At 42.8% G+C, this 24,085-nt stretch overlaps 1 protein-coding gene across 1 annotated transcript in view; it reads right to left on the bottom strand.

The window, feature by feature from the left end:
• Positions 1-24,085, bottom strand: part of ATP13A3 (ATPase 13A3) — a 2,707,264-nt gene that overhangs the window by 1,757,403 nt on the left and 925,776 nt on the right. Inside the window, exon 11 of the mRNA XM_044070296.1 lies at positions 17,564-17,695. Coding sequence (XP_043926231.1) covers positions 17,564-17,695 — 132 coding nt within the window. The remainder of the gene's footprint in view (positions 1-17,563; positions 17,696-24,085) is intronic.

Here is a 24,085-nt window from a genome sequence, read left to right as displayed (position 1 = left end):
TCCCGGCCTCCTCTTTCTTACCCATCACACCTCCAACACTTGCTATCCACCTAAGGAAAAATTCTTTGGAGCCTTCTAGGGGTATAAAAATACCTATTGTAAACACTTCCAGGCAAAGATCCTAAACCTTCCAGACTTTGTTGCACATTTGGGAGATATACATATATCCTCCTATTGTCTCTTTGTGAATTGCTTATCCAATCTTTTTCCCAATCCTTTCTAAGCCCCTCGGATTGATTCTTATAATTATCATGCAGTATTTTATATGAGTTACTAATTATTCATTTTTAATGGCAGCTTCTGTACTGGATTCTAATAAAAACTCAAATCCCAAAAGTTGTATCCAGCTAAAGCTCCGAGTAAAGAAATTAAGCCCAAACACCGTGTATATATTGTAAAACAAACACGTTTATTTGAAGCGCTTTTCGTTACTGCTATACAGCAACTTCCTCAGAAAAACTTTACAACGTATCAAGCAACACTATTTGAAGGATAAGCTCAATCACATGATGCTCATATCAGCTGGTAAACACGTCACAACAAGTTATCCTCATGAGTTAATTAAGCTTAACTAAAATAAGTAGTTTAAAAACTCTACCAGTGCTTTTCATTTAGGAGCCCCCCCATTTCTTTCTCTTTGCCTATACTCTGATATCAATCCTTGATAGGAAGGCAATCTCTAACCTGCAGTCCAAATAAATTCTTGGCCTCTTCCCATTCTATTACCTTTCTCTTTCTAGTTATTTGCTCCCAGTACCTTGGGTTCTTTTGTCAGTTTTCTCCAAAAAATTCCAACCCTCTCTTGCCTGTTATCTGTATCTCTGACCATAGTCAGCCCAATCAGCAAAATCTCTTTTCTCCATTCTCCTGCTGGTTTGGTTTGGTTCTTAGAATACTCCCTGCTATTTTATGAATATAATACTCTGTATGATTTTTGTTGTTCTCCTTAAGAGTCTGCATTCAAAATCCTAATCCCTCCCTATTTCTTGAGCTTCCTCCATGTATCAGCTTTATTCCCTTCCAGTATGAATTATAGTTTTCTCCTTTTGCAATGTACAACAGCCTTAACTGTGTTGCTCTAAAATACCGCCTCAAATTAGGTAGTCCTAGTCCAGCTTGTTCTATTGGAAGAATCATTTTATCCCGCTTGACTCTTGCTGTCTTCCCTTCCCAGATAAAATCCTTCAACCCTTTTTTAACTGCTATCCACAGCTTCTCATCTGGTTGATAAAAATATGCCTGACCTGTTTATAAGACTAAAGGGACAAAAACGTTTTACTGGCTTGTATCTTAGTATCCATATCCATATAACAAAGCTTCCAGTTTCTCAATGTTTGTATTACCTTCAGATTGGTCTCTTCCCACATATCCATAAGTGCCACAACAGAGTAATTTCTAATCCATACTCCTAAATACTTCATTTTATTGTCCCCCCATAAATATGGATATTGTTGGACCAATTTGTGTGTGGGTACATAATTTACCATTATTGCCTTTGTTTTAGCTTCATTAATTTTGTATCCTGAGAAGATCTGAAACTCTTAAAATGTTCCACAACACTGTAAGGTCCCTTTCTGTTTTTGTCAGGTATAAAATAATATTATCTGCAAATAGAGCCAGCTTTTCCAGACTACCATACCAATTATACCACTGAATTTCTGAATCCATTATTTTCTTTGCCAGTGGTTCTAAATATAAAGCAGACAACCCTGCCTGGTTCCTCTACTCAAGCAAAAATTATTGAAGAGGACCCCAACCACTTATTTTGCATCTCAGATCCCTCATATATTCTTCAAATCAACCTTATAATTTTATCAGGGAAAGCAAATGCTTACACTGTCCTGCACATGAAGCCCCAGTCTACTCTGTCAAATGCTTTCTCTGCATCAAAAACCATCAATAAAAGTGGTATTTTCTTACATTTTGCATCCTTCTGGGTCATCAATGTTCTGTTAATATTGTCAGATGTTTGCCTCCCCTCCACAAAACCACACTGATCCATATCTATCCATTTGGGTTATCACTTTTGCCATTATAGACAAACACTTTATAATCATGAGCAGCAAACAAATAAATCCAAACCAGCCCAGAAGTTGAAAATGTTGAAACACAGGTGCCCAGTAGGAAGGTAGCTGGAATAAAGAAGCTGTACTACAACAAAGTAAAATCTTTTTTTTTAATACAAAATGGTGAGCGCTCTTACAATGGTAATCATTGCTTCATCAGACGAAAGCGCACACCATTTTGTATTAAAAAAGAAGATTTTACTTTGTCGTGGTTCAGCTTCTTTATTCCAGCTACCTTCCTACTGGGCACCTGTGTTTCAACTTTATAATCATGGTTAAGTATTGAAATGGGCCTGTATGAAGCTGGATCCGATGATCTTTACCCTCTTGTAGGTATTACCGTTACCACCGCCTTCTTCCAGGATGCTGGTACTTCTCTTAAAATACTGTTAAACAAAACCTTCCATATCTTTTATCAGTTTTTTTCCCCTCCTAACTTCCAAATGAATGCAATCTATTCATGGGGACTTTCCTGTAGATTGGTTATACATAGCCATTTTTATATCATCCCTTCCTATCCTGTTAGTAATTGAGCCTAATCTACCTCTAACCTGGGCATATCTAATTCTTCCATAAACATTTCCATTTGGACCTTTTCTTGATTTCCATATTTCTCTGCTTTATACAAGCTTTCATAAAATTTCTGAAATATTTCTAATACTTCTACAGGGTCTCCTGTTATCTTCCTAGTTATAGGCTCCTTAAGCTTGGTGGCAGCCCTTTCCACTTTCTGTTGCCAGAGTTGTTATGCTGAAAGTTTTTGTGCTCTAGAATTATTATCAAAAAAACAGTTGCTTAACATCAATCTTTCTAAACTCATGCATAATGTCGAAGTAATCTCTTATTTTCTGTTTAGCATTCTGCAGTTGCTCCTTTTCTTGTTCTGAGAGATTCTCCCTACTTTGCAATACTTTAACATTTATCAGTCCCTCTAAATAATTCTTGTTACTGTTTAACCATATTTCCCTTTCTTTCATTTCCACCGTAGTTTTAAACTCCACTTTAATTTTATCCCACTCCCTAGCTATGTTTTCAGAAGAAAATTCTATCTTCTCTAATAGCTCCTGAATTAATTCCAAAACCCATTCCTTGAATTCCTCTTTTTTTAACCGATAGGTGGGAAAGCACCAGTGTCTCTCTTTTATTTCATTACCTTGCATTTTTATTTTAGTTATTATTGGTGCATGATCTGAAATAGTTATTGAGTGAGTTTCAAGACCTTCAATTAAGTGCACACGTTCCTGTGACATATAAAACCTATCTAGCCTAGCCCAGTTTTTGTATCTCAGTGGGTAATATGTAAATCCACTCTGAACTTCTAGTACTGAATTCACATCTTCCATGCTGAACACTTTCATAAATTTCTTCAAAAATCTACCCTCCTTTGTTAGATTTTTCCTTGTAGTCCCCCAGACACATCTTCACCATTGCAAACCAAATTCCAGTCTCCATCTATAAGTACTATTCCTTGCTGAAAGCTGAGTATTTCTCCAAGAATTTTCTTAATCTTCATTATAGCAGTTTCAGGGGGGATGTAAATACATGCCAGTGTAATCCTTCTCCCTAGCCAGTAGTCCCTTAGCACTATGCATCTTCCATTATCTTTTTTCCCCCTCTTCTATCACGATTGGAGCTCCTCTTGGAATTAATATAAGTGCTCCTCTTTTCCTTTGCCCCAGACATTCCACTGAATAACCATCCTGAAAACCTATTTATCAAATTCACAAGTTCAGTTCTTTCCAGGTGTGTCTCCTGTAGCATAGCTATATGCACTCTACATTTTTTAATATAATTCACTACTCTTTCTTTATGTTTATATTTAAGACCGATTTAGAGACATTACTGAAAGCATCATTTTCTTAGTTATTATTATCACCTTTTAAGTATAACTGCTTTTTTATTAAATGTCTAGTTCCACTGTTTATGTTTCATGTATATACTGTTCGGGAAGTTGGTCTTTTATACAGTTGTTTTTTGTCATATCCACTTGTACCTATGCCACATCTTACATAACATTTTTTGAAAGCCCTCAAACAGAACACCCCCCCCCCAAATCCTCCTAAAACTCACTAGCTTAATAATAACACACAAAACTATGTACATCTTCAAATATTGAAGTTTTTCTTTCTAATAAGAACATAAGTTCTAAGTTGACAGTTACACAGACAGGCTAAAGTTAACCAAAACAAAAAGGTTAGTCATGCTAAGATGCATGGTACAGCCTGTGCTACTAGTAAGTACTGTTTGATTTTGTACGTCTTTATAGCTTTCCCAGTTGAGAAAATACTTGAATGCTTTCAGTAAGCACTTTCTCCAAGCCATTTCTCTATCAAATTGTCTTCTAGTGACATGCAAACCAGATGCAAAACTGCTAAGGGTACATTGTTTATCAGGAAAAAAGCCTTACAATATTCAGTATTGTTTTTTATTTACATTATTTGAAATAAACATGTTACTGGATAAAACCCTAGGGTTTTAACCCAGCCATAAGCATGTGAAAAGCACACTGATTTTTCCTTTGTCAAACTCTCTTAACCAGACTCTTTCCCCCATCTCCTCTCTCCTCCTTTTTCTTTTTTTCCCCTTGCAGTGCCTATATTTCTTAAAACTAAACAAAGAAAATGGAGGAGGGTGAAACAAAAACAAAAACAAAAGCACCTGTTTATATTAATATCCCATGCATTTTAAACTGAAAAAAATTTACTTCAGGTCTAATTGTTTTTTACATCATCTTTAAAGCGGTCACAACTGGGAAACCCAGACTGTTTTCAGAGAACATTATATCCTAGCCAGTTTCTCTGTTCTTGTTTTTTTTTCTTTTCCCTCAGCCAATCCCCTTCCATTAGACTGCCTTCACGGAGACATGAAGACCAGCTGCAGAATTGCTACTTAGTATACTTACACACAACTGCTAAAAAAAAGCCTCATATTATTCAATATTCTTTTAATATTCTCTCTTAAAACAAAGGTCCTTAAATCAGTCATTTCCCTATGCAAGAATGAAAAAAAGAACAATATGAACTTTATCATATCTTTTTAACCAAGCTCCTTTTTTATCATTGCATTGCCTATATTTCTCAAAACTGTACACGAAGAAAAAGAGAAGGGAGAAAAAGAAAAACACCCCCTGTTTACAATCCCCATTACTCTTGAAAATAGCTTGCAAAGAAACCATGCATAAGAAAGTGGTTTCTTTACTTAGTTAGCGTTCTCCCTTCTCTTCCCTCCCCAAAGCATTTTTATGAACATTAAATGACATGAAGTAGGGCATATACTTTAGAGTCCTCCAAACAAACAAATTTTGAAAAAGTCCAATATTTCCAGATTTTCTTGTTCTGTCATATGTCACAAATATAATTACTGCATTGTAATCACACACACTGAGTTACTGATTTTATTACTATTCCTCTCCATCACCCAAATCCTGTCTCTGCTTCATTTCCAACGTACTCTCGATTCTTTTAGTCAACTCTTGTGCTCTCTTACTTCTCTCCAAAATTTTCAGTTGAAATACTGAATAGGTTTTACAGGTATAGTCTCCCTGTGGTCTTTATTACCAGACAAACAAGCAGCAGAATATCCTTCTGTTTCACAGCTCAATTTTTGTTGGACAAACTTTTACATTTCCTCCTTAGCATGCATTTCATTAAAAAAATGGGGTTTGAAGGATGTCAGAGCCTTTTGTACTGCCATCATTTCCTTCTGGTTGATGTGTAAGGGAAGGTGCTGGGCATCCCAAAGACCCTGGGTGCACCTGCCTTCTAGTCCCAAGCTATGTCTGAGGCATTGATGGTAATAGTCTGCCCAGTTGGGTGGTGGGTGAAGGAAAAACCCTTGTTCTGGGCACAGGCCCCTGCCCACCAGAGAAACTCGGCCCTTATACAGGGGATCAGAGGGAGAGAAGTCTCTAGGGTTTGAGAATGCTGACATCAAAGGTTCTTTAGGTACCAAGTTTTCTCATGTGAAGCCTGGCCAGAGGAATTAGCAGCAGCTAGCAGGAACTTCCTCGCAGTGAGGTGACTTCTGTAAGCCAGCTGTGTAAAATAGAAAGGCAGGAAGCTCTGCTTTTCTGGGAATAGGAAGATCATTTGGGATGCTATGTCCAGCAGTGCTTCCAAGAAAATAATCTTCCTGGAGGGTGTATGCCTTGATTTCTTCTCATTGACGGTGTACCCTAAGGAGGTTAGGAGGGTTTTGACAAAGAGGAGGTCCTTGAGGAGCTTTTCTTTGCAATCTACCTGAATGAGGCAGTTGTCCAGATAAGGGTAAATTTGTATATTTTTCTGTCTGCAAAAGGCTATGGCCACGGCTAAGCATTTGGTGAACACCCTGGGAGCAGTAGATAAGCCAAATGGTAGCGCAGTGAAAGTGTTATGAACCTGCTCTGAAACAAAGGAATTTCCTGCAGGATTCCCTTATGGGGATGTGAAATTAGGCATCGTTTAGATCCAGGGTAACTAGCCAAGCATTTTTTTGTCAGCATAGGCAGCAGCTGCTGCAAAGTTAGCATTTTTAATTTGGGGTCCACCAGGAAGGTGTCAGAATGGATAGATCCAGGATGGGGCACCAAGTGCCCTCTTTTCTGGGAACAAGGAAGAGTCTGGAATAAAAGTCTTTGCCTGTTTGATCTGAGGGGACAGGTTCTACTGCCCCTTGGGATATGAGAGTTTGGACTTGTTTCAATGCCTCTGCCCACTGATTTGGAGGTAAGTCTGGATACCCTCTTGGAAATGAGAGTTCGCTGAAGGAGAATTTGTATCCCTGAAAAATTATCCTGAAGACTCATTGGTCCTTGGTTACAGAAAGCCAATTTTCTTTGCAGCGGGAGAGTCTTTCTCCTAGTTTTTGGTGAGTGGAAAGAGGACAGAAGGGGAGAGGGAGACATTGAAAGTTTTTACCATAGAGGGATGGTTTAGAATTCCCTGCTTTTGGAGCGGAAGTGGTCCACCGTTTGGTTCTCTGCTGTCCCTGGGGCAGGAGTCTGGCTGGTCTGTCCTTGCAGGGCTTACTTTACCCATCTGCTAGGTGTAGGAAAGGACCAGCGTTTTGAGGGAAAATTCCTGCTGAACTTAGGAGGTTGTACCTGAAGGAATCCTTTTACAGTTTGCATAGATTTTGCTTCGTCTTCCATCTTTTTAAGCACCTCTTCTCCTTTTACTCAAAACAAGCAGTCCTTATCCAAGGGAACATCAAGTAATTTAGATATGACAGAGGTTGTTCCTTCAACCATGCATGTCTCCTAATGACAGATTCTGACACAGGTGCCCTGTATGAGGCTTCTAGGGCATCATATCCACAGGGTAATGAGTGTAGAGTAGAGTGCAGTAAATCTGCTAACTCTTTTGAAGTCAGGAAAGGTTGAAATTGAGAAGTTATGTACCTACCATAACGTTCCATGTTAGTTGTCTTCTCTCGCCTTCTTTCTTGCTTGATGGGTTCGGAGCCGATCCTCGGCTCCGACTCGGCACTTGCTAAGCTCGAGAGTCACTTTTACCAGCTCGAGGCAGCCCCATATCCCATGATGCAAGGCGGTAAGTACCCAGATCTCGTTTGTACCTATAGGGAAACACCTAGCACAAAAAACTTTCCACTGAGGAAAGAAAGCAATTAGCCTAAAGGAAGGGCTGTAATGGGAACCAGGTAACTAACTGGTGCCTAAAGAAGCAATCTTCCAAACAAAGGAGAACAAGGTCTGTCCAGGCAAGGGGGTAGGAGGGAGGGTCGCAAGAAAGAAGGCGAGAAGACAACTAACATGGAACGTTATGGTAGGTACATAACTTCTCAATGTTAAGTTGTCAATCTCGCCTTCATTCTTGCTTGATGGGACCGCGTCCCTAGCACCTCTATCCTGGGTGGCTCAATGGAGCAGACTCTTGAGAACCATAGAACCAAAACTGGCTCTATCCCTGGAGGCCACATCCAATTTGTAATGAGAAACAAAGGTATGAGGAGTGGCCCAAGTGGCTGCTGCACAAATAGTGTCTAAAGGGAGTCTAGCCTGAAAGGCTGTGGAAGTGGCTAAACTTCTGGTGGAATGCGCTTTTGGTTTTGAGCACAGCTGTTTGCCCCTGAGCTGATAGATTTCGGAGATGGTGGAAGAAAGCCACCTAGATAAGGTCACTTTGGAAACAGGAAGGCCTTTCTTATTTTCAGCATAAGAAAGAAAGAGCTGATCGGATTTCCTGAATTGTTTTGTTCTGTCCAAATAATATCTGAGTTGGCGGTGAACATCAAGATAATGTAATTTTTGTTCCGATCTGTTGGAATAATTAGGGAAAAATACAGGGAGACCAATAGATTGGTTCAAATTAGTTTTCAAGCCACCTTAGGCAAAAAGGATGGATTAGTTCTCAAGGATACCCTGTCCTTGTGGAAGACCAAATAAGGGGGACGAACAGAAAGAGCATGAAGTTCTGACACTCTCCTGGCCGAGGTAATAGCAACAAGGAAGAGTGTTTTCCATGAAAGAAACTTCAGTGAACATGAAACAGCTGGCTCAAAGGGAGGAAGAATTAAGGATGTCAGCACTAGATTTAGGTCCCATTGAGGAGGAGGACTCCTGACAGGAGGTTTAAGGAGAAAAATCCCTTTTAGAACGGCTCTACAAAGCCTGTGGGACATAATGTTGTGATCTGCAAACCCGACATGAAAGTTCGAGATAGCAGCCAACTGAACTTTAACCGTGGAAGATGAAGAGCCCGAGTGAAAGATTTCCGCTAAAAAATCCAAAACTGCATGAACAGGGGCAGTAAAGGGATCTATATTCTTTTATTTTGCCCAACAAGAGAAGCGTTTCCACTTGCTGGTATAAATCCTTCTAGTAGAGGATTTAAGAGAAGCCACTATGATATCCCTAACCGGGTTAGAGATCATAGGAAGCCTGGCTAAGGAAGGAAGTGGAGCAACCAAGCTGTGAGGTTGAGAGAAGGAATAGACCGATGCAGGTGACCCGATTGGTGGATCAGAAGGTCTGGCACTGGGTCCAGATGCCACGGCTGCACCAATAGGTGACAATGGAGGAATGGAAACCAAATTTGTCAAGGCCAATAGGGGGCAATGAGAATCATTTTGGCTCTCAAAACGGTGGCTTTCTGGAGTACTTGTGGAATCAATGGAAAGGGAGGAAAGGCATAAAGTCGTCCCTGGGGCCAATCCTAGGTAAGAGCATCTCTGGGGGGATGGCCTGGCAGTGGGAAGAGAGAGAAGTAGTCTGGGCATTTGCTGTTTTGGGGAATAGCAAAAAGATCGCAACATGGGCGGCCCCATTCTAGAAAAATCTCCTCCACTATAGATTGTTTGAGAGACCACTCGTGAGGCATGAGAATAGCTCTGCTCAATCTGTCCGCTAAAATGTTGGTTTTCCCAGGGATATGCGTTGCTACCAGAAACCGATGAGAGGAGATCGCCCAATGCCAAAGTCTGAGAGCTTCTCGACACAAGGGGTAGGACTTGGTTCCTCCCTGTTTGTTGATATACCATACTACAGACATGTTGTCCGTGTGAACTGCAATTGTTCCCAAGGGAAGAAAGTCGTTGAGGGCTTGCAACATTAAAAGCACTGCTCTCATCTCTAGGACATTTATGTGCAGGTGGTATTCGAACGGTTGCCACGTCCCATGAACCATCCTGCCCTGATAATGACCCCCCCCACCCGATCAGGGAGGCGTCCGTAGTGACAGTGGCTACCGGGGCCGGGGATACAAAGGGTCTGCCCTGATGAATTTGGGGAGAAGAAATCCACCAGGATAGGTGGTTTTTGCAAGCTTGTGTCACCAGGAATTGGTGACGCATGGGAAGTTGTTGGTAAGACCACTGGGTGAACAACATCCATTGAAGAAGACGCATGTAGAAGCGGGCCAAGGGAAGAAGGGTAATGGCCGCTGCCATGAGGCCCAACACTTTCAGGACCAGTTTGGCTTGTACCTTTTTGCTGGCAAGGATGATCCGCACGTGACTTTGGATATCTGAAATTCTTTGGTCTGTGAGGGTTGCTGACATCTGAACAGTGTCTAAATTTGCGCCTATGAAAGTAATAGACTGGCAGGGCAACAAGGAGGATTTTTCGTAGTTGATCGAAATTCCTAATTGAGTGCAGAGATTTAGGGTGCAATCCCTGGCTTGGAGAAGTTGATGCCTGGTGGTGGCTGAAAGGAGCCAGTCGTCGAGATACGGAAACACAAGGAATCCTTGACGTCTCAGGTGAGCCATGACCACTGCCATACATTTGGTGAACACTCTGGGGGCTGTAGTGAGACCAAAGGGCAGGGCTCTGAATTGAAAATGACTGGACCCCAGCCGAAAGCGGAGAAACCTTCCGGAGCGTCTGTGAATTTTTATGTGATAGTACGCATCCTGAAGGTCTATTGAGCACATCCAGTTGTCTTTGCCCAGGAAGGGCAAAATTGATTGGTGTGTGACCATTCGAAATCTCGTCTTTTTCACAGACTTGTTGAGTCTGCTGAGATCCAATATTGGTCTCCAATCTCACGTCTTTTTGGGGACCAAAAAGAACCTTGAGAAGATTCCGGGCTCTGAATGGTCTGTTGTAACTGGCTGAATGGCCCTTTTGTGTAGAAGCTTTGATACTTCTAACTTTGCGATTTCCCTTAGACCGGGTGGCACATCTGGAAGGGAATTTTTGTGATTGAAGGGACTTTCCCCGAAAGGAATTTTGTAATCCTCGGATATGATCGACTGTACTCATCTGTCTTGTAAGAGGGAAAGCCAGGCTTGTGGGTACAGCGGTAATCTTCCCCCGACTGCCTCCAAGGATGGACAGTCGGGCAACACCTCAGGGATGCTGGAAGGGCTTGTCAGAGAGAGACTCTCTGCTTCCCTGGTTTTGTGGACCCCCTCTGCCTCTAGGGCGGTGTCTGTTATTATTACCCCCTCTGCCTCTAGGGGTAAACTGACCACGTGTATCCGGCGTGACTCCTTGGGATTTGCGGAACCACATCTTTCCACCCTTCTGTTCTTTGGGGTAAGGTCTAGAAGGGGTGGAAAAACGGACCCCTACGGCAGAAAGAGTCTTGCCGTCCTGCTCACACCTGGTCAATGTATCCTTCACTTGAGGACCAAACAAAGTTGACCCATCAAAGGGACAGTTTGTGAAGGATGCCTTGAAGGGATCAGCAAAATTACAGAGCCGCATCCAGGATTGACGTCTCAGAGCCACTCCTGTGCCTGCGGCTCTACTCGCTCCATCTGCTGCATACGAAATCAGCCGCATGGAGGAGCTGGTTATGGAGTTAAGGATTCCTAGCTGAGAAGCAATCTTGTCTTGTGCCCCCGGAGCTGTAGGATCCTGTACTACTTCACCTAGTTCCTTAAGGATGTCCCTTTGGAGTCTGGTGAAGTGACACAAATAGTTCAGCGAACGCATGGCAAAGGTCGCTGAGGAAAACATCCGCTTACCATACCTGTGCATGGTCCTGGAATCCTTGTTAGGAGGATGGGCTGGTACGGAAGGATCTGCAAGTTCCTTTTTAGTGGCGGCCGCCACCACCATGGCATCAACCGGGACACCTTTTGTAAGGAATTGCTGTTCGGAAGGGGCTGTAATAAATTTAGAAGGCCTCCTGGGAACTGGCTCTACGGAGTCAGGAGAAGCCCAAGCCTTTCGAGCGATTACCTGCATGAGGGGGTCAAAAGGCGGAGACACCCAGGAGGTGGAGGGTCGAGAACCAAACGCCTCTAGGTATACCGACTCATCATCGGAGGGATTTATGGTGGGCCAGTTTCCCCTCTGTTTCAGGAGTTCTAGGATGTCTGAAAAGGAGACATCCTCAGAGGGGGATCTTGGGGACCCCTCTGACTCATCTAAGTCGGTATCCGAAGTAATAGACTCAGGGGAGTCTAGGTGCTTCCTCTTACAAGTCCTCTTGCGCGGAGGATCTCCTGACGGATCAGGAGAATCCTCGGAAGAGGGGGTTCCTCCCAGTGGGGAAACCTGAGGCGGTGGATCTCTTGGTCCGGGAGCAAGAGAGCGGGAAGAGATATCAACAGGCACCGTAGAGGGAGGAGCTAAAGGAATAGACTGCTGACTGAGCCCAGGGGCCAGCACACTCCTCATCACCTCGAAGGCTCCCCTCCCAGGGAGATCCGAGAGAACCCGTTCCGAAGAAACTGGGACTCCTGGGCCCACCGAAAGGGAAGGCTCCGAGGAAGATGTCGGAGCCGAGCTCACCAAGGCCGAAGCTCCAAGGGGAAGAGCGGGGTCGGACAAGGGTCCGATGCCACTCACCCCCTCGGAGCAGACCAGGGAAGCCCGGCCACTGAATCCCTCCAAGGAAGGTCTCGAGGAGGAGATAAGAGTAGATGCTGAAGGCGCAGAAGGGGGGGGGTATCTGGCCCTCAGCCATAGCAGTAACTATTCCTGTAGACTCCAGCTCCAAACTCTGGGGTAGCGTCGAAGGAGGAATTTGAAGAGGGTGTGGACTAATAGTCGTTTGTTGAGACGGACTATGAAGCATTTGGGCTAGTGCCTGTGATTTTAACAATCTGCTTACCACTCTCTCTAAATCATGGTCTGACAACCTGGAAGACCTAGATGATCGGCTCCGATGGCTCCGCTCCGAAAGAAGAGGTGAGGCCGGAGCCAACAGTATCGGTTCCAAAGAGGGAGACCTGGACCTCTTCCTTGAAGGAACCATCGGAGCCGAAGACCCCACGGATCCAGACGGAGCCGATAACTTTTCGGCTCCGAGTGTAGGTCCAGATGTATCGGCTCCAGCCAGAGCCGATACAGGCAAGGAAACAATGGTGTCGGAGCCGGTCGGCGCCGACACCGAAGCCTGAGCCACATGGTGGTCGGAGCCAGTCGGAGCCGACACCAAAGTGACAGTAACAGTATCGGCACCGATAGCCATCGGTGCCGAGGATTTAGCCAAGTTAGGATCGGCTCCAGCCGGAGCCGATCTCGACTCCGAAGGAGTCGGAGCCAAGGTCGGAGGCTTAGAAACTGAAGCCTGGACCTTGGTAGTCCTAGAAGGCTTGCCTGGAGCCGATTTTGCCGGGGAGCCCTCCGGTTTAAGGAGACCCCTTAAAATAAGTTTATTTCTCCTTTCCTGCAGGACTCTCTGGCTAAAAAAATGACAAATTGCACAGGAGTCCTGCAGGTGGAGAGGTCCCAGGCAGTATAAACAAGAAGTGTGATAGTCTGTCAGAGACATCTTCTGACAGCACGAGTCACACTTCTTGAAGCCTGAGACCCTCTGTTCTTTAGACATAGTGCTTTCAAAACAACAGTACACACACAGTCCCGAATCAGACAAGTAAAGTTAAGTATGAGAAGTAAACTCTCACACACACACACCCTAACAGGGGGGAGGGGGGGTGGGAGGGAATAAAAGCCTGACTAAAAAGGTAAAGAAGGAAAAATAAAGTTAGTCAGAAAAGGCCTCACAATGTATCTAAGAAAGATAGAATTCTAAGGAAAAGAGAACATTTTCTGATTGGGGGCTAAAGTTTAGTAATAATAAACACTTACCAGGAGCTGGTAAAAGGAGGACCTCATCAGCGAAGCGGCAAACGAGATCTGGGTACTTACCGCCTTGCATCATGGGATATGGGGCTGCCTCGAGCTGGTAAAAGTGACTCTCGAGCTTAGCAAGTGCCGAGTCGGAGCCGAGGATCGGCTCCGAACCCATCAAGCAAGAATGAAGGCGAGACTTGACAACTTAACATCTTTTGTTTTAATAGTTTCAAAGTGTGTTGTTGATATTTTAGCATGTGGAACTGACAGTTGAGTGCTCCGATAGCTAAGGTTGCAGAGGTGTATACTTTTTTACCCCATATGTCCAGAGCTCTGGAGTCCTTGTCAGAAGGAGTAGGATTCTTTGCAGAACTAGCCTTAGCTCCTTTTTGTCCCTGTGTAATGACCTCCGGGTCTGCATTAGTATTTCTGTAAAGGTATTTGTGAGAATCCAGTACTCTGTAATACCTGTCAGGTTTTCTGGGAGCACGTGGGAGGGCATCAGAAGTTGAGCTGGATTCATGGTAGATATCATCAACCACCTCTAAGATTGGAGGGATGGCCAAGAGTCTGTGCTGGGGCAGGTCTAGAAACTCTCTTAGTCTTTTCTTAGACTGAGGGAAGTCCTGGGACTCCCAGGAAAATGTTCCTTGAGGGTGTGAAGGATTTCCCCAAAGGAAATATCTTCTGGTGGGGAGGCAGAAGGAATGGATTCCTCTGCATCTGAATCCTCATAAGCAGTCACAGGTTGTTGTTCCTCTTCAAACTGAATAATCAGACTCCTCAGAATCCTGTTCTGTTAGTATTTCCGGAGAAAGGTCTCTTTTCCTTTTAGAAGGAGTGGCCTGATTACCCCTGATACGGGTGATGAGATCCCTCTGCCATTTTAAGCATTTGAGCTTGGGGTGGTGGTGGAGCAGGGGTAAAATGGTGGCTAGAGGAAGTTTTCCTAGTTGTGGCCTTGCCTCTAGGCCTAAGAGTATCCAACGGTCTGAGAGAAACGGTAGTTAAAGACGTCATTTTTGTCTAGATTTGGTAGTGCGAAAAACCTGCTCGGCAGCCGGTGCCCGAGTCTTGGCTCCAGAGACAACCAAAGGCTGGGAAGACGAAGAAGATTTCTGTGGCAGTGGTGGTGCTGCGGTAGCGTTGTCGCCTCACAGTAAGACACTGTCCGGTTCAATTCTCAGCTAGAGCGTCTTCTGCGTGGAGACATGCGTGAATGGGCGTACCTTAGTTGAAGGTTGTGCGTCAGGGCTGGTAACTCGGCACGTAAAAATCAACTACCAATCATTAGCGGACTGGAGTTCCGCTGTGGTGACCCCTAACCGGGAAAAGCCGAAAGACACAACAACAACAAGACTCCAAAAGGGTCTCAGTAGAGGCCTGTGAAGGTATCCAATCAGGCATCAGGGGCTGCAAAGGTGCCTCACTGAATTCTGGAGAACTGACGACCTGCTTAGTGGTACAGTTGTCAGAAGGCTTAGTCTTGTGTGGTCTCTGTCTCTATTTTTATCCTTACGTTTTTTCAGAATGTCTACGGATTGTTGGCTGACGGACGCCATTTTGGAACGAAAATACCTGGCTACAATAAGAGCTCTACGATGAATGGTTCTCGTGTTAAACAGGGCACAGAACCGGCAACGGGGGACATCGCGGTCTGGGCCTAAACAAGTGACACAGTATGAATGAAAGTTTTGGTGTGGTATTTGCTTTCCACAGGTGAGACAATTGTTGACTTTTTCGGACATCGGTTAGTGCAAGAAAAAAGGATCCCCAACAAGGTACTCAGCTTTAGACATTTTCAGCTGTAATTCAAACTCTGGTAGCGACCGACCGGCACACTTGCGAACTGCTTCTGCTATGGGCTCCACGGCAAGAAAGACTGATATAATGGCGTCGGCTGCCTTCCATTATAGCACTGAAGACCTGACATCAGGCAGCATGCAAGAGCAGACGCAGAAAAACATTGACTCTGGTAATCGGGCTGGCCAAGGCTACCACACCAGGGATAACCCACAGGTGATGACTGCAACAGTGAAACACGAAGAACATCAGTACATGTCCTTCTCTTCACTGTTGCTATATTCGCTCCATCCCTCCAACCCCCTTGTTTGTTCTGCATTTTTTTTCTTCTGGAGGTGCATGGACTCCTTTGTCTTATGGTGACTGTTCTCTTCTGGGCCATTTCAGTTCTAGGTAGTTGCGTCCGTACATGCCTTTTATGCCATACATTCTATGCGAGGAGCATAAATATGACATACAGCACAAAAACATCTCTTTTAAGCTCATTTATATTGGCCAAGCATCAAACTGCCCAGGGCAGGACATCCCTTCTGTACTGAATATTGCAGCACTGAAGATAAGGACATCTACTGTTACGGTAAGATTTTACACAACTGTACTTTCACTCTGTGTGTGCTTGTATTACAAATATTTCATATATTAGGGAGTTCAACTTCCAAAATACTGCTGTTAAAGCTGAGAAACATTTGTAATGGAAACAAAGTGAGGACTTATGTCCTTTGGTATTCCGGTGAAAACCACTGAAATTTCCAGTATGGGAGAGAGTTATAAAAACAGGCACTTCTGCAAACTAGTCTTCCTATCGGTGTTTTATCCCAACTAAGAGGGAAAAATATGAGGAAATACCTTTTTAATTCAACTTAAACTAGAATGGAAATTATTACCCTTTAGGCACCCTTATGTGGGGGAAGTGATGTACACCTCAGTCTAACATCTTTATATTGTAGAATGGCACCTTCACAGTCACATCCAAAGGTATAATACAGTGTACAAGATGCATTTGAACCCCCCAAGAAATAGGTAGAATAGGTATGTAGTGCAGAAACCACGGTGCTTCATTGGCAACTAGTTTCTACTCCCAGCAATCTCCTTCTTGATAACATAGTAATTTACCTTTCAAATTTCAAATATACCTTTCTGAAAAGAACTTCCAACTATCTAGATAGCACATTCCTATCTCACCTATCATTACTCTAGATTAAACAGCCAGCCAAACAGTTGACTGGAAGAGACTCAACATCAAGAAAACATTTTTTTCTCTCTTGAATATAGGTGCAAGGATGTTTGACTCCATGGTAGACACCTGTCAAAAGCCGCAGTAGCTTCAGCAAGCAAAGGGGACAGAAGATGGGGTGACTGCAGTGCAAAAGATGTACAGAACCACATTTCTACACTGCCTTCACAGATTGTCTGGAGAAACATGCTGGCAAGAAAAAAGCTCTTTGTTTTTTTGTTTGTTTTTTTTTTTAACTATTGGGATAAGATAGACCCCCCAAAACATATTTATATATAATATAAAGTAATAATATATAATAATATAATATATAAAGGGAATGACTGAACACATCAATGGGCAACTGGGGATTGGCATGAAGACAGAGTCTCAAAACTTTTAAAATAAGAAAATTACAATTTTCTAAATCCTGTGTACATCAAAAAGCTTTCTCAGACCACTACCATCTCTAAGTTAAGGAAGGTAAAAAGTGGCTTAAATTCAAATGATGTGAGAGCAGAGGTCTTCAGTTCTGTTAAGTAGCTAAAGGAATACAGTTTTAAGTGTTGAACGGAGTTGGCCTTAAGGGCTTTAGCTACATAAAATCAGGAGTCCTGTTGAAGGTGGTACTGCAAAAACATGGTACAAAAGCATCAGAAAACCAAGTAGTAAACTGTTTACAGTGGTCTTACAATAATGGAGGAGAATATGCTTAGCACTAATCAAAGACGTGTATAGTCTCTTCTTCTGCAGTAGACTCAGGCTTCATCCATCAAGTATAGGAATGTTTATACAGTGATACGGTATACACTCTAAAAAGAATTGCACATATACATATGTCATTTAAAACAAAAGTGGAATAGGCTGCTACAGAAAAGTTACTTGCTTCGAATCTAAACCAGATTTTCATCAGGTTAGTGCAGTATTACTACAGTAATGTGACTTTCAAATAAAAACAGAATACACATTCTGCTCCTTAGCTGTTTTAATGCTTCAGTGCAGATTTACCTGTCAACATGCTTTCATTCACAATACAAGTACCACTGATAAGTACTGCATCACATGGCATTATTATTCCATTGGCTGGAATTACGATGACATCACCAGGTACAAGGTCAGTGGACAGAACTGCTTCCACTTCTAAAAAAAAAAAAAAAAAAAAAAAATGCAGAAGTTGAAGGTCTCTTCCAAAAAGCTGTTTCCTAATATATACTTGCAAACAGAATTACAATGACAGTGTAATAGCAATGCAATTTCAAAATATGCATTTTTCTTTCTTTTTTTTTGTACAACTAAACTACTCGTGTCCTTCAAACTGCTCTATACCTTGACACCCTACCTGTTGAAAGACATCATCATTACAAACAGTCTCCCAATGTATAGGAAAGTACAGCTGTATAAACTAAACCTACCATAACATAGATCATTTTTGCAGTAGCCTAAGCTCTTTCGCATTTATCCCGTCCAGGATATGACCACTAGCCAGCTTTCAGAGTGTCAGGACATCTTCCACACGCCCCAGCTGCAAGTGGTTTGAACAGAGCCTCGTAAAAAGGCAATTTGAGAGCCAAAGTTTCAGAGCTTTCTTGCCTCAAGAAGACAGGGTATAGCTTAAAAAGGAAAAATGCTAGAAAAGGAGAATGCAATAGAAAACATATGTCACTAAATACAAAAGGGTATATATACATCCACACTCTGACAATACATCAAAAACAAACCGAGGGGGAGTGGATGGAGGGGACGGCTATTGCAACAGTGCTTTAGCTATTAGAACATCTATTGTTATGGTAAGTTTTATCTACCCAGCCGTACTATGATCAACATTATATCACTGCAGTATCCTAAGCTATCTGGGTAGATTACCATAGCTTAAGAAAATGTAGAGAAAGAGGAAGAAATTCAAGAATCCAAAAGTGCCTGGAGAATATTTTAGCAAAGCACATTATGGATCTTTAAAAGGAATCCAGTTTGTAATGCTTTGTGAAAGCATGTACAGATAGACAAGTTGCTGCCTCTACAATACTTCGAGTCTTTCCAAAAACCCACAGAAGAAACCAAAGCCCTGGTAGAATAGATCTCAACTATGCCTGGAAGAGACTTGCTAAGGTGAGAATAGCAAAAAGAAACAGCATGAGACAACCATCTACAGACTGCATGCTTTGACACTAGTAGTCTTTTTCTTACTTTCATAGTAGACAAAATGATGATCTGGATGATGGTATTTTCTGAAGGATTTTTTTCTGTCCAAGTAGTACCTAAGCTGCCTGCAGAGTATGTGGGATTCTCCCTTTTGTTTAGGTTTTGAAAAAATACATAAATATTAATAAATTGGATCAAGGCAAACTCTTAAACCACTTCAAACATAAAAGGATTTGCTCTCAAAGAAACTGACATTATGAAAAATTAGGTAGCACTGACTCACCAATAAGAGCTTGCAGCTAAGATGCTCTTTTTGCAGAAGTCAGAGCAATAAAGTAATGCAGTTTTTTCAAGTCAAGAACCTCAAGTCAGCCTGATCAACTGGTTCAAACAGAAGTGTCAGTTTTTTCCAAGCAGAAAATTAAGATCCCAAGGAGGAGCCACGTTTTCTAGGTGGACAGATATATAAAACCCCTTTCAAAAACTGCTTGACTTGAGGTCAGCTAGAAAGGGGGGGGGGGCTACAGATAGATGAGCAGAAATGGACAAAAGATTAATCTTGACAGATGAGTAAAAAAAGGCCAAAAGATAATAAATCACACAAATAATCTAGAACCAGAGGCATCTGGGCATTAATTGGGTGCAAGACCTAGGCAGGGCATCGACTAGAAAATCTTTTCCATTTACACATATGACTTTCTATTTGCAGTTTTTTAGCCTCCTTTAGTACCTGCGGCACATCCTCAAAAAAGTGCATCAAAACTCTATCACTCCAGGCAGTCACCTGAAGTGTTTACAGGTTCAAGACTATCAAACATCACCCGTCCTGTGTGAGTAAATCCAGTGTGTGAAGAAGCCTGTGTTAATTGCCCTTAGCTAATTTCAAAAGAAGGGAGAATGCAGTTTTGTACATGCACTTACTTTAAAAGTAGATGTTTGAATTCTTCACTGAGCGTAGTAGCCTTTTGGCAGCAAGCCGCCTTAACAAAGCTCTGATTCCCTTCCATACCCACAATCTGACTGCTGATTGGTTAGCCCCTTAGAGAGAAATTAGCAGTTAGAGTGCAGAAACTTTTAAGACTTTCTTGCCCGTAAAGAGACAGAGAAAGGGCTTACTTATCCTGAACCTCTAAAAGATATAAACAGTAACCAAAAACTTCAGGGGAGATGGCTGGTGGGTGTGGCACTACAGCAGTGAGGAAATTCAAACATTTACTGTTACAGTAAGTACAAATTTACACAACTGCACTATGTTTGCCATTTTCACTGCTGCAGTTGCCTTTTGGCTATATGGGTTGATTATCAAAGACTATCCAACCAAGGAGGAGGAAGGATAAGGCTCCAGCAGCCCATGGAGAATTGTCCTAGCAAAGCTAGTCCTGGACCCAGAAAAGGGATATACTCTGTAATGTTTTGTAAAAGTATATACAGAGGAACATGTTACTGCCTCTACAATGCTTCCACAGTCCACTCCTTCCCGGTATGCCATCACAGATGTCAAGGTTCTAACAGAATGTGTCTTCATACTGCCTAGAATAGATTTATCAAGGTGGGTAAAATAAAAAAAGGTATAGCTGAAAACAACTACTTGGAAATTGTCTGTTTTGACATGGGTTGTCCTTTCTTTGTCTCATCATCAGAAAAAAAACAATTGATCTGCTTTTCTAAAGCACTCAGTTCTGGCAAGATAGTATCTGAGTTGCTTTTGTATGTCCAGAGTAAGTATAATACTTACTCATGGGTTCTGAGGATCTGGATAGAAAAAGGGGATATTGATGGCCTGAATCAAATTAAACTCTGAAACAGCTCTAGAAATAAATGAGGGATTTGTTCTTAATGTGACCCTATCCTTATGGAAGGCTAGGTTCACCCACCATGAAAGTAGGCATCTCAGACACTTCTCTTGCAGAGTCATAGATTGTTACTAGGCTAATGACCCGAGGGTCATTCTAAGCCTACCTAAGTTTTCCCAAAAGAATAATGATGTCCTGTATCCAAACAGAACACTGAGGGCCAGGAATGTATAAGCTACCTCTGTCCATGAGGGACAAAGGTGCCAGGCCCTGAGTAAATTTCATATTCCCCATCCACTAGTCTAGGTTGCGATTAAACTGGGTAACAGATGAACGCTGATTCACAAGGATGGACAGCCTGGTCCATAGGAGGGGCAGTCTCTGGGACACATCTGTCACTCCAGCATGTTCTTTTTAAGTCACGGACAAAATTCAGGTCCCTAAATCTTGTATTCCTCATACTCTTGAGTTATGAAAGTGTGGAGATTCATAACTGTGGGGCTTGCCGATGTCTTGTAAGCCAGGCATAGTTCACCCCTCAACAATCTATATGAAAATTAGTAGAGGGGAAAGGGCTTTAAGGTGCTCTACATAAAGCAGGTTTGTTATGCCTTGTATTCTTTTTGTAAAGGAACCTATGACATTGCTCTAGTTGCTGCATATGCCTGATCAGGTGCATACAAAAAGGAGCATTGTACTCTGTAATTGGTTTGATAAGAGCAAATTACAGTGGGATAAGGACCTCTTTGGACCTAGATACCATGCCCTTCCTTAAGTTGCACAACATAAAAGGATTTCCTCATCACTGTGCCCACATGGTGGTCGAAATTAAGGCTACTGTCTGTGTCTGTACCCAGATACCTGACCACTGGGTTTACTCTTAAGTGCATATTATCAACATGATAATTAGCTGGGATGGCGGACTTCCCAAACAGTACAATTATTTATTTCTTAGCGCTAAGTTTAAGTCCATAGTTTTGGCACCATTTGTTAGTCAGAGATAGACCTTCACCCCCCCCCCCCCATCTTGCAATCATCTGCAAACTTAGTCAGCCATAAACCTTCAGCATTTGCTTTCATTTCAGAGCAACAAATACTAAAAAGAAGCAGGCCCAGTATCAAGCCTTCGGGGACTCTGCTAGTGACTTGCCTCTTGGTGGAGACTGCCTCACCTATTTTGACCTCCTGGGTCCTATTAGTGAGCCAGTTAGCTGTCCAGCAGGTGATAAAAGGGTGAGCTTGTCTATAATACCTGAATGGGGTATTGTATCAAAATCCATGGCCAGGTTGATGTAAGCTGTGTGCAGTCTTACCTTCATCCAGTGCTTTGTTGACCCTCTCATAAAAGTCCATAATATCATAGGATCATAGGAGGTTACTAAGCCAATGGTCCTAGGGCCCTTACAAGCTAAGCCAAGTTCAACCCATGATCTCAAGGGCATTTGGTTCAAGCAGACACTAAAATGAGGACTGCCCCTAACCTAGAGAGACACAGGTGGAACCCAGAGGGTGAATTTCTGGTTACCCATCCAAGCCTCCAAATTTACATTTAAATAGGCCCAACAAGGGGCTTTGTTTAACATGAGTAGGAAGCTTGTTCCAAAGGTGGGGCAACCTCTGAGAGACAAATCTCTCTCTCTCCAGCAAATTCTGTTGATGTCACATACCAGGTTAAGGTCCTCTGAGCCAGTGACCAGTGTGCCATTTGATTTGCGAATGTGTAGCATTTCCATTAAAGCTGGGTCAGAGATTGCTCTATATGGCAAGGTACAGGTTACCTCTGAGCAGTCTGTATGACACAGAGTAAAGTGACAATGATTTTAGTCTGTCCACATAAGACCAATCTTGAAGACCCTGAATTTTCTTTGTAAGGAACCTTTGTGGTCTCTTCAATTGCTGCAGGTGTTTGGAAATGAACATACCAAAGGCAGCATTGTACTCCATTACTGACTTGATGCGGGGGAAGGAGTAATGGGGGATTATAACCTATTTTTTTTCTGGAGGAAATGCCCGTTTATGAGATGAGTAATATAAAATGCCTTTCTTACCACTGTGGAGACATGGTGATTGAAGTTAAGGTTTCTGACAACCTGTGTGCCCAGATATCTCATCACTGACTGTGTTTAGGGCATTGTTGTTGATGTGGTAGTCTGCAGTAATATCACCCTTGCCAAAGGGGATGATCATGCATTTTTTGCATTAAGTTTAAGACCATGACTTTGGCACCAGTCATTAGTCTGCGTAAGACCTTCTTGCAGGATGCAGACATCGCTAGGGGTTTCAATGATCGCTCCCAGTTTGCAGTCATCAGCAAACTTGGTCACCCATAGTCCTTTAGTTTTAGCCTGTACTTTGGAGAAGTAGATTCTGAAAAGTAGGGGGTCCCAGAACCGATCCCTGTGGAACACCACTGGTTATGGGTTTGCAGGAGGAGGTGAAGTCCCCTAGTTTGACTGTATGACTTCTATCAGTGAGCCAGTTTGCAACCCACCTGACAATATATGGGTTGAAAACCAGCTGGGTGACTTAATCAACAATGCCTGAGAGGGGGATTGGGTCAAAGGCGTTGGTAAATATTGGTAGGCGGTATGCACAGATCTGCCCTCGTCTAGGGCTTTGGTAATTGTCTCAAAGAAGTCCACCAAGTTTAACAAGCATGATCTCCCCTTGACAAAGCCAAACTGTGTGGGGTTGAGAGTTTGGAGATGTCCGATATCTTTGTTAATAAGGTCCATGATGATTCGTTCCATGGCCTTGCACATAAAGTTGGTTAGGTTAATGGGTCTATAGTTCCCAGGGTCTGTGGATGCATGCCCCTTGTGCAAAGGGATGATGGTAGCAGTTTTCCATTCCGTTGGAACGAAGCCAGTGCTTAAGCTGTGATTGAAAAGCCTGCCTAATGTTTTAACCCATGCAGAACACAACCTGGGATGTTGTCTGGTCAGACAGAGGCTGTATTTTTGGCCTTGGAGAGGGCATTTAAGACCTGCTCCTTGGAAATACTAGGTGGGGGACAGGTGTTAGGGGTATATGTGGCAGGGACAGAGGAGTGAAGTTTTCACCGAATCTGTCAGCCAACAGATTTGCTATGTTCACACGTTCTGTATATGTAGTACCATTAACTACGAGTTCAGTGCAAATTTGGGCCTTACTTTTGAAGTTACGGATGTAGCCAAAGAAAGCCTTGTGGTCAACATTAGTTAGGGAAGCTAATTTGGATTCATAGTTAGCTTTGAAGGACTTCACTGGAAGTCTTATTTGCTTGTTTAAGTTAAGGAAGGAGTGTTTCCAGTTTTGAGACTGTGCCTTTCTTCTCTTAGACAGCAATTTCTTTCTCCTATTGTATAGCCAATTAATGGCAGTTGTCCACCAGGCAGGTTTGTTTTTCCTTGAAGATCTTGCTTTGTTTCTATCAGGTATGGCAGTGTCAATACAACTGTACAGGTGCGAGAATAAATCATTAGTGTAAAACTCAGCATAGACATTTGTTCCATCAGTGGGGGAGGGGCTATGAAGCTGTTTATGCTGGCACATAAGAAGTTGTAACTGGCCTTGGAGTATTAGTCTAGTTGTTGCTAAGGGTGGTCTTGTGTTATAC

Source organism: Protopterus annectens, chromosome 4.part1 (genome assembly GCF_019279795.1).
Source record: "Protopterus annectens isolate FY-2018-M chromosome 4.part1, PAN1.0, whole genome shotgun sequence".
Lineage (NCBI taxonomy): Eukaryota > Metazoa > Chordata > Ceratodontiformes > Protopteridae > Protopterus > Protopterus annectens.
Note: the sequence above shows the minus strand (reverse complement) of the source record. Positions and strands in the feature narration are given on the sequence as shown.